This window comes from Calidris pugnax, unplaced genomic scaffold (genome assembly GCF_001431845.1).
Source record: "Calidris pugnax isolate Ruff unplaced genomic scaffold, ASM143184v1 scaffold243, whole genome shotgun sequence".
NCBI classification, from domain to species: Eukaryota; Metazoa; Chordata; class Aves; order Charadriiformes; family Scolopacidae; genus Calidris; species Calidris pugnax.
In genome coordinates this window covers 171,593-182,038 of record NW_015090973.1, presented here as the reverse complement: position 1 = coordinate 182,038, position 10,446 = coordinate 171,593, and the positions used below count along the sequence as shown (strand labels likewise).

The following is a 10,446-nucleotide window of genomic DNA, read 5'->3' as shown; positions in this document are numbered from 1 at the left end:
CCCGCAGCCCCCCCTCCCAGCAGAGGGGCTCCAGCCCTCCCAGCATCTCCGTGGCCTCCTCTGACCCCACTCCAACAGCTCCGTGTCCTTCTTGCACTGAGGACTCCAGCGCTGGACACAGAGCTCCAGGTGGGGTCTCTCAGCCCCCCCTCCCAGCAGAGGGGCTCCAGCCCTCCCAGCATCTCCGTGGCCTCCTCTGGCCCCGCTCCAACAGCTCCATGTCCTTCTTGCACTGAGGACTCCAGTGCTGGACACAGAACTGTTCCCATCCCATCTCTTCTGATACAGGTGGGGTCTCACCAGAGTGGAGCAGGGGGGCAGAGTCCCCTCCCTTGACCTGCTGCCCACGCTTCATGCCATTTCCTCTGCAATGCATGAAGTGGTCCGTAATGTGATAACACTAAACAAATAAACAGCAGTTTTCACTCTGAAGGTTCCAATCCCATCTCTTCTGATACGGCCTTCAGGCTGGTACCCAACCTAGAAGGTTTTCCCATCGCACCTGAACACCCCCTGCTCCCATCACATCCATCTTTTCTGCATTCTTCTGAGTCCTCTCTTTTCTAGTCACAGACACTGATCTTTCCCTTCCTTCAGTTCATCTTTCCACCTTCTGCTTCCTTCACTGCCTCCAAGATCCCCCACCCTCCAAGAGACCCGTGTGGGCATCACAAAAATATCACCCGAGGACATTACGTCCCAAATCCTCCATCCATAACTTCTAAAAACTTCTCAAAAGAAAGGAGAAAACACCTTCTACAAATTAAATTCATTATTTAGAGTTAAAAAACAAATTGCACGTGATTGTGACGCTGCAAAACACTGCAGTTCTACCCCAAACAGCCCTGTCTCAGGGCGGTGAGAGCGGTTCTGCTGCCAGAGCATCCCCAGAGGTGCCCCGTGAAGTGGCTGAATGGTTCCCAACACCTTCCCATCACCTTTCCAGCCCCTGGGGCTTCCTAAATGTTTTGAAAAGCTTGAATTTAAAAAAAAATTATCAGCTCAGAGGAGTCTTGTTTTTAAACAAAGACCAGGAGACTGAGGAAATAATGGGGTTTTTTTACCTATACATTGATTTAAAAAAAAATTATCAGCTCAGAGGAGTATTGTTTTTAAACAAAGACCGGGAGACTGAGAAAATACTGTTTTTTTTTACCTCTACATCAAAATAATTTTTGGATGCTTTAAAACTAGCTACTACACAAAAAAAGAAAATGCAAAAATATTTTTCTTTTCTGGCTGAAAAGAGGCACCAGGAGAGAAAACAGGTCTGCGTTTGTATTTACCTGGGTCGGAATTCTCATGTTTTACACCCACGGTTACTTTGCAAATGAGTCATTGGGCTCTGTCCACCCCTAGAAACACACTTTGCCTCTTGCCCATCAACCCTTGAGGTCAAAACATCAACCTCCAGTGCAAGACAGCGAGATCTGGGGGGTGATTTCTCTCATGTTTTACACACACGGTTATTTTGCGAACGAGTCGTTGGGCTCTTTCCACCCCCAGAAACACACTTTGCCTCTTGCCCATCAACCCTCGAGGTCAAAACACCAACCTCTGGCGCAAGGCAGTGAGATTTGGGGGGTGATTTTCCAAGAAACTCGAAGTCCAGATTGTTGATTTACCCACAGGGTGAGGGGATGTCACCTAACAACATCACAGGAGCCAAGGAGAGCCCCAAACCCCAACTCCTGCCTTTGGGAACGTCCTTCCCTGCAGGAGGAAGCAGGTTGTGTGTGTAACCTGACGCTGGATGAAGCTCCACAGGGAATTGGGGAGATGCCTGGGGGTTTTTCTGGGAGGTCTGCAGGGAAAAGCACCCGATAAAGAGAATGCCCAGCTCTCACCTAAGCAGATCCCGCTGCCTCTGTGGACTTTGGAGAAGTCGCAGTAGAGCCCCTTGTGATGATCGCAGGGTTTCTGCGGGGAGCAGAGCTCGCCCAGCTGCCTGGCACACACCTTGCAGCAACCACAGGCATCCAAGACATGGCTGGTGCCAGCGGGGCACTGCAGGGGCTGGGAGGGACACTGGCACGGGTACCTGCAGGCTTGTGCATCCACCTGGAGGGCAGAGAAACCATGGAGAGAATGAGTGAGTCTCCCCGCAAAACCAGCCAGGCAGAGAGATGAAAAACACCCTCCTGCTTCAAGCACAGACACCCCATTTCAAGGAGGGAAGACCCCCTTGGCCCCCCCCACTGCAGAGGAGGGAGGCACGGGTACCTGCAGGCTTGTGCATCCACCTGGAGGGCAGAGAAACCATGGAGAGAATGAGTGAGTCTCCCCGCAAAACCAGCCAGGCAGAGAGATGAAAAACACCCTCCTGCTTCAAGCACAGACACCCCCTTGTGAGGAGGGAAGACCCCCTTGGCCCCCCACTGCAGAGGAGGGGTGTGTGGCTCCCTGGGAATCACAACCCCCTGATTTTTCTCATCCCTAACTCATCTGCAGCTCAAGGGGGGAGGAAAAAAAAGAAGATGCCTCTGGGAAGCAGGGCCAAAACAAACGGGGCAAGCAGTAGCTTGGAGTCCTGGGTGCAGCTCAGCTCCCTGCTTCCCTGGAAGCAATAAAATAGTAATTATTAACAGTGAGCAATTCCTGGCTCTTCCATAGCACCCCTCAGGAGAAAACACCACCAAAGCTGCAGCAGCAGCAGCATTGGACCCAGCGCTGAGATGGAAAAAGCCAGGAGCAAAGTGAAAGGACCTGCCCCACATCAGCCAGCACTGAGAACTGACCCAAAGATCCCCAAATCCCCGTTTTGTCTCCAGAATAACATTTTATTTATTATTCCCAGAGATGGGCCCCCTCCTCTCCCCTTTCCAGGGAACGCAGCGTAACCAGCCTTCCTCAGGACCTTGTGAATCTCCAGCTCAGCAGCATTTAGAAGTGCCCTGAAACCCACCCTTGGCTTTTATGCCACTTCGGATGCTAAAGAGAGATGAGGCTCTGTCTGAAAGGAGGATAACACCTTCTCCAACATCAGCCAGCACTGAGAACTGACCCAAAGATCCCCAAATCCCCGTTTTGTCCCCAGAATAACACTTTATTTATTATTCCCAGAGATGGGCCCCCTCCTCTCCCCTTTCCAGGGAACGCAGCGTAACCAGCCTTCCTCAGGACCTTGTGAATCTCCAGCCCAGCAGCATTTAGAAGTGCTGGCACCTCCTGAAACCCACCCTTGGCTTTTATGCCACTTCAGATGCTAAAGAGAGACGAGGCTCTGTCTGAAAGGAGGGTTACACCTTCCCCAGAAAACCCAGGATGCTTCAAACACTCCAATAACCCAGTCTGTGGCATCCTGGTCCTGAATCAGCTCGGGGAGTCCACGCTGCCCTCAGCTCGGGATGTGGCCAGATTTGGGCAAGATGTCAAACCACAACGGTGAAAGGTGCAGAGCATTTGGTCTGGAAAGATCCTCAGATATCTGCTCAGACACAGCAGCGCGTGGTCTGGAAAGATCCTCAGATATCTGCTCAGGAACAGCAGTGTGAGAGCTCCAGCCTGGTTTTCTGTTCAGCTTCTGCCCATTAAAGTTCTCCAGATGGTCCAGAGGGATTCAAAATTAGATTGACAGTTGGACAAGATGATCTTTAAGGTCCTTTCCAACCTAGAAGGGGAGCTGCTGCCACAGGGTTGACACAAGCCTTGCACATAGATGCATCAGAAGAAGTATGGCCAGCTGGGTCAAGAGGGGAGATTCTGCCCCTCTGGGGAGACCCCCCCCCAGTGCTGCCTCCAGCTCGGAGCCACCAACAGCAGAAGAACATGGAGCTGTGGGAGTGAGTCCAGAGGAGGCCTGGGAGGGCTGGAGCCCCTCTACTGGGAGGGGGGGCTGAGAGAGTTGGGGGGTTCAGCCTGGAGAAGAGAAGGCTCCAGGGAGACCTTCGAGCCCCTTCCAGTCCCTCAAGGGGCTCCAGGAAAGCTGGGGAGGGACTCTGGATGAGGGAGGGGAGCCCTAGGAGGAGGGGGAAGGGTTTGACCCTGAAAGAGGGGAGATGGAGCTGAGCTGTGGGGAAGAACTTGTTTGGTGTGAGGGTGGGGAGAGCCTGGCCCAGGTTGCCCCGAGAAGCTGTGGCTGCCCCATCCCTGGAGGGGTTCAAGGGCAGGTTGGAGGGGGCTTGGAGCAACCTGGGCTGGTGGGAGGTGTCCCTGCCCAGGGCAGGGGGGTGGAATGAGATGGTCTTTAAGGTCCCTTCCAACCCAAACCCTTCTATGATGCCACCCAAACGCTTTGGGGATCCTGCACCCCCGTGAGCCGGGATGAAGAGGAAATCACCCTCCCAGCTCCGCTGCCAGACCCGGGCGCTGCCACCCAGGGAGAGGAGCTGGAGCCAGGAAAAAGCCCGGGGGCAGGCGGGAGGAGGGAACACTTGGAACAGACACCAAAAAAATACCTTGCTGCAGCTCTGTTTGCACTTGTTCTACCCCATCCAGCCCTCGCTTGTGAAACAGCTTCCTTGGATATTGTGTTTGTCACCAATAACAGGAGTAAAACTTTTCCAGCTGTTTCGACTCTTGCTCAAAAGTTGCTTCTCTGACTGGAGCTCACAGGGGGTCAGAAGATGCCAACTGCTCTGTGTTTCCCTAACGCTCAGCATGGGACGGGGATCAGCCTTAATCTTAACTCTCACAAGTCTCACCCTGCTCGGCAGGAACCAGCTCAATTCTCCTTGAAAACTCCAGAGCAAAGTATTTTGGAAAGAAGCCTCTCCTGCTGCAGCCCCGCTGTTCGGGGATGGCAGCTTCAGAGCCGCTGGCTGGGAGCTGGGGTGTCACAGGGATCCCTTCCCGCCCCCCCGAAGGGCATTAAAAGATGCTAAAATTACAGAAATGCTTTTTCCTACTGTTTTTCATGGATGCAACTGCTGCAGCTGCCAAAAGGGACGTGTTATTCAGCCACGGACGAGTGGGCGGGGGGTACGTGAGCTCATAAAAGAGGCGAAGCGTTCCCAACACAGGACCTATATTAAGATGCAATCCATGCACTTAAAAAAAAAAAAAATAATGACAACGAGCATTTTCCAATGCAGTGTCAGCCACAGGCCATATAAAGAAACTCTCTCAAAATAGCTCTCCTACTGAAAAACAAACCAAAACAAGCTCTTCCAGGATAACAGAGAATGCAACGGGGTTAAACCCAACCGAGTTCTCTTTCTCGCCTGCATTAATCATTGTTGGGGCTGTTTATTTCCTTTAATAAGTCACCCAAAGAAACTAGCCCACCTGGTTCTACCTCGTGTTGACAATCAGCTTCACCTCCTCATCCTATTACAGCTGCTTTTCAGCACAAGAACATCTGGATTGAGATCTCCAAGGTAGAGCAGACTCGGGTGACTCGACTCTGCCTCATTGCCCCCACCTGTGAGCACAACCAAGGCTTAAAAAAGCCCAATTCATCCATATTTGTGGGGCTTTTTTCAATACTTGAGATTTTCCAATCGGGCAGCTCCATCACCCAGTCCACCTGGCCCCGGGGTGTGCTGGGGCTCCTCTTGGCTTATTTTAGTTTTTATCCGGGTTTTGTTTTATTACTGAGCAAAGTCAGCTCGTGCTATTTATACCCCCAGCTCCTCTCACGAGCCCAGGGGAGGAGAGAAAGAGCTGAAATCTTTTTTGGCTCCTGCACATCCAGCGGTGAGCGCTGAATGACGGGGGAACTGCTTGAGTTGGGAACAGCTGGTCGAAAGTCAACGTGGAACCAACTTCCTCGAGTTCTCCCTGACTTCATTTGCTTTCGCGGCAATTTCAAATAGGCTAAATAATAGATTATATTGGATTTGCATGGAGCACCCTCCACCCTGTGTTATTTTCAAGGACTGCTTCTAGGAGGAGTTTCAAAACAGCATGGAATAAGCCCAAACTGTCCCAAAGAACTGCAAGGACTCGTATTAGGGCTTTGCTACAGGCCCATATGTCCCACAAAGACCAGTGTTTCCACATGACGTGCCACCGACCTGGGTGCAGAGGGACTCAACTTAAAGAACATATAGTTTTTTTCCCCTCTACAGAAGGGTCTGCCCCCCAAAATTATACTTTTACTTTCACTGAGCAGGATTCTAACTCCAAGTTCACTTTGGCCTCGACCTTGGTTTGGGCAGCAGTGTCTTTCAGTGACCTTTGAGAGCCAGTGCTGGAGATCAAGGCTATAGATTTAAGAAAGTGCTAACGCCTGGAATATCAGCTCTCCCTGCTCCTGGCCTTGCTGGCAGCTCTCCCACCCATCACAAACACCATGGGTGACACTGTCACTCCCAGGACCCCCGAGGGATGGACAAAGGGGAGCTCTGAGCCGAGGATTCCCCCTGCTTCCACTCGTGTTCTCCACCACCACCTCCCTGGTCCCATCTGCTCGGCTGACAAGCCAGAACAAGCTTCCTCCCAACCGCCAGCACCAAACTCAGTTCCCTGGGGGGGGAAGGAAAAAGTGAGAATGTTCTTCCTGCTCCGTATCCACATAAGAACTCTTCCCCCTATGCCCTTGGGAAGGCTGGAGTTGGGGAGACACGAGCTCCCACCTCTCTGTGGCATCGTCAGGACTTCTCTTTCTTGATCAGTCAACGTCCACGCGAGCCCAGGGAACCAGCCAAGAAAGCCAAACCAAAGAGGGTTTTTAAAATTAGTTTGGGCTCCCGACTGCATTCAAAACAAGAAAGCCAAACCAAAGAGGGTTTTTAAATGAATTTGGGCTCCTGACTGCATTCAAAGGGCTGGGAAAGGAGGGGTTTGGAGCTGAGCTGGCTGTTTGCAAACACACGGTGATCAAATAAACACGTAACTGGTTCTCTTCCACGCGCCGAGACTGGCAGTAGGTAAAAGCAGCCAAAACACAGTTAATCACACACTCCAAACACCGAATTATCAAGGATAATCCCTGCTCTCCCTCCATCACAGACTCTCCTTCCCCAGGTTGCTGCAGCACGTTGTACAACGGCTGATTAGCAGAGCCAAGAACCAAAGAAGCAGCACCCCCACTTCCCAGACCGAGCGGAGACTGGCCCAGGCTGAGCCCGGCAGAGCCCAACATCACCCCCAGCAATCCCGGTCCTACTCCCACCCCTGAACAACACGGGAGGTGGATTCAGGAGCCACAGCTCTCCTTTCCCTGCTCGATCCACTAAACATCACTCTCAGAGCCCAAAGAAAGTCAGAAGTCTCATTTCCAAGGCAGGTTCAGGGAAAATGACATCATTTCAGGAGCAATAATACAGTGTCACAGCAGCAGGACTCACTGCTATGGGTTCTATGACCAACGTGATGCTGCCAAAGCTGGGGCATAGAATCAAAGAATGGTTAGAGTTGGAAGGGACCTTAAACATCATCGAGTCTCAATCCCCCTGCCCTGGGCAGGGACACCTCCCAACAGCCCAGGTTGCTCCAAGCCCCCTCCAACCTGCCCTTGAACCCCTCCAGGGATGGGCAGCCACAGCCTCTCTGGGCAACCTGGGCCACTCCCTCACCAGCCTCACTGGAAAGAATTTCTTCCTAATATCTAATCTAAATCTCCCCTCTTTCAATTTAAAACCATTACCCCTTGAACTGGCACTGCACTTCCTGACAGAGAGTCCCTCTCCCTCTCTGGGGCACTGCAAGAATCAAGAAGACCATCCCAAATTGCAGGAATTACCCTTAGATGACAGGATCCCAGGCAGGAAAGGGGCTGCGTGCCACCAGGAGCAATCCCACAGACCTTATCAACCCCAAGTTTATTGCCCGTGCAAGGTACAGAAGCTCTGAACCCATCCAAAAGGCACTTACTGCAATTTAGATACCTTAATAACTGCAGCACCGTTCCTGCTATTACTGGCACCAAAATAGCACACAGAAGTCCCAAGCAGAATCAGCTACTCCGTCAATAACTTGTATTAACCCCAAACCAGGCACAAATCCCACTCTGAGAGGCTCCCCCTCAGGATCAGCGGTTTTGGGAACACCTGGGTGGATTCTGTGGCAGCTGGGGAAGGATGGTGACAATAAGGGACGGGGATATACGAGACCTTTTTATTTGTTGCAGTGACATGAACTCAGTGACTTCACCTCTCTCTGGTTCTCTTCTTCCCCCCTCGTAAACCAGGGCTGGCTCCTGGCTCAGCGGAGGGGAGCGAAACAAAATCCATCCACGTTTGCCAAGAGCTTTTGAGATCCGTGGGTGACAAGTCGTGCAGCTCCCGGCCAGGGTTTAGTTACACAGAGTGTTCCTGTTGCTCTAAGAGCCAGCCTTCCCTCGGAAACCTTCGGAGGCAGGTGGCAGCTGGGAAGAATTATTCAGCCCAAAGCACTCGCATGCATCAAAGCAAGAAGCTGCAATGCCCAGAGAGCGATGAGAGCTGCTGCAGCGTGATACGTACCCGGCCAGGAGCAAGGAGGAGGAGGAGGAGGAAGAGGGTCCAGGTGACTGTCCCCAAGGTGCCAGACATCCCGAGTAAAAGGGAAGGAGAAGGGATTCAGGCTGTCGGCTGACTCACTCCTTCTCCTGCGGAGTTTCTCCTCTCTCTTCAGAGAAAGTTGCTCCCCAGCTCCTCTTTAAATAGCCTCCTGGAGGGGGCGTGCCCCGCGCTTGAGTGACAATCTGGAAAGCGAGCTGAAATGGGTGCAACAAAAAAAATTAAAAAAAAAATAAATAAAAAATGTCCAAATTCCAGGGAACACGAGCAGATTCCTGCGGCCCCGGGCGGTTACGGGGCTGCCGGCGCAGCCTGCAGCTCGGTTTCTTTCCATGTGGGTAAATCAAATCCCAGTTTATTATTTTTTCATTTTTCCTCTTTTTAACTCCAAAAGTATGAAGCCTGGGACAGCTTTCTTGACACAACCGCCCCCCCAACCTTTTCCCTACCTAAAGCCATTCCTTTTTGGCTGCAAGAGCTGAGGATTTAAATAAGCAGAGTTTTGTGGTGCTCGGTGTTTTTCCTTTGAACAGGAGGGATGGAAAGTTCAGCGCCGTTGGGTGCAATGAGGTACCAGGACAGACTGTGCATCACCAGTGCTTGGTGCTGCCAGCTCCCAGAAATTAAAGTTTCAGGACTTTTAAAAAACTGCTGTCTGGACTCCAGCAACGAGGAGCTGCTGGTTTTACAAGGCAGTGAAAAGCTGCGGGGTGAAGGTTATCGATAAAGGACAACATTTCCCTGAAGTACTTTATCGGCACCTGGGGATTGATGCAGGATTATCCAACGTTTTTATCTCGGGGCATGATATTTTCTGTTTGCCACTGAACTACAGAACCAGGCTCCTGCACAGCTCGAACGAAAAGACCTTTAGAATATGAAAGAGCTGATTTGTTTATTAAAAGACTTGTTTTGTTTATTCCCCAGCAGCAAGCGGAATGCTGCCATGGACAGATGAGGAGAAGGAGTGCAGCAGAGGGCACTCTTAGTCCTCGCTGGCCTGGGGTGTGAGAGAGCAGGTTGGGCACCGGACAGGAACCCTCTGTGTGACAGGTGAAGTGGCCTCGAGAAGATGGAGCTGTGTCTTTGAGCCTGGGACCTTCCCAGGGAAGAAGTGGTGCAAGATCTGTCTGCTTACTTTGGGCCAACATAAAGCTGGGGGCAGAAGCACATGCAGAAGGACATGGAGCTGGTGGAGCGGGGCCAGAGGAGGCCATGGAGATGCTGGGAGGACTGGAGCCCCTCTGCTGGGAGGGGGGACAGAGAGTTGGGGGGGTTCAGCCTGGAGAAGAGAAGGCTCCAGGGAGACCTTGGAGCCCCTTCCAGTCCCTCAAGGGGCTCCACGAAAGCTGGGGAGGGACTCTGGATCAGGGAGGGGAGCCCTAGGAGGAGGGGGAAGGGTTTGACCCTGAAAGAGGGGAGATGGAGCTGAGATGTGGGGAAGAACTTGTTTGGTGTGAGGGTGGTGAGAGCCTGGCCCAGGTTGGCCCGAGAAGCTGTGGCTGCCCCATCCCTGGAGGGGTTCAAGGGCAGGTTGGAGGGGGCTTGGAGCAACCTGGTGTGGTGGGAGGTGTCCCTGCCCCGGGCCGGGGGGGGGAATGAGATGGTCTTTAAGGTCCCTTCCAACCCAAACCATTCTGTGATTCTATGATATGATCCTATAATGGCCTGTGCCGGAGAGTCCTACCACATCTCAGCAGTTAGCTGAGAAGTAGGGCAGAAGATGAAGAAAAATCTAGAGAGTGTGCAGAGGGTCATTTGAATTCAGCCTCTTTACTTCCTGCCTCCAAGCATAAGGCATCTTAGCCAGGAATCAAGCCCTGCATTTTACTCTGGTCCTTTCAGGTCCCTTTGCAACACCAGACCAGCCTCCCCACTCGCTACGCGGCTGTTTGTCCACAGCTGAAACCAGACAACTCTAGCTGTTAATTAATTAGTGCCTGTAAAGCCCCTTGGGATTTGGGGCTGGAAAGTATTAGCAGAGTGCAAAGCACCTCAGTGCACCTCCTCCTTCTCTTCAATACAAAGGATTTCACAATCATTTCCGTAACAGCTACCTCTA

The 10,446-nt window shown here is 52.1% G+C and overlaps 1 protein-coding gene across 1 annotated transcript in view; it reads right to left on the bottom strand.

Moving 5' to 3' along the window:
* The window catches only part of LOC106894311 (connective tissue growth factor-like), a 14,217-nt gene extending 5,735 nt beyond the window's left edge, over nucleotides 1-8,482 (bottom strand). Inside the window, exons 1-2 of the mRNA XM_014952925.1 lie at nucleotides 8,349-8,482; nucleotides 1,848-2,061 (exon numbers count right to left, since the gene is read on the bottom strand). Coding sequence (XP_014808411.1) covers nucleotides 1,848-2,061; nucleotides 8,349-8,417 — 283 coding nt within the window. The 5' untranslated portion in view covers nucleotides 8,418-8,482. The remainder of the gene's footprint in view (nucleotides 1-1,847; nucleotides 2,062-8,348) is intronic.
* Nucleotides 8,483-10,446: the final 1,964 nt, after the last annotated feature.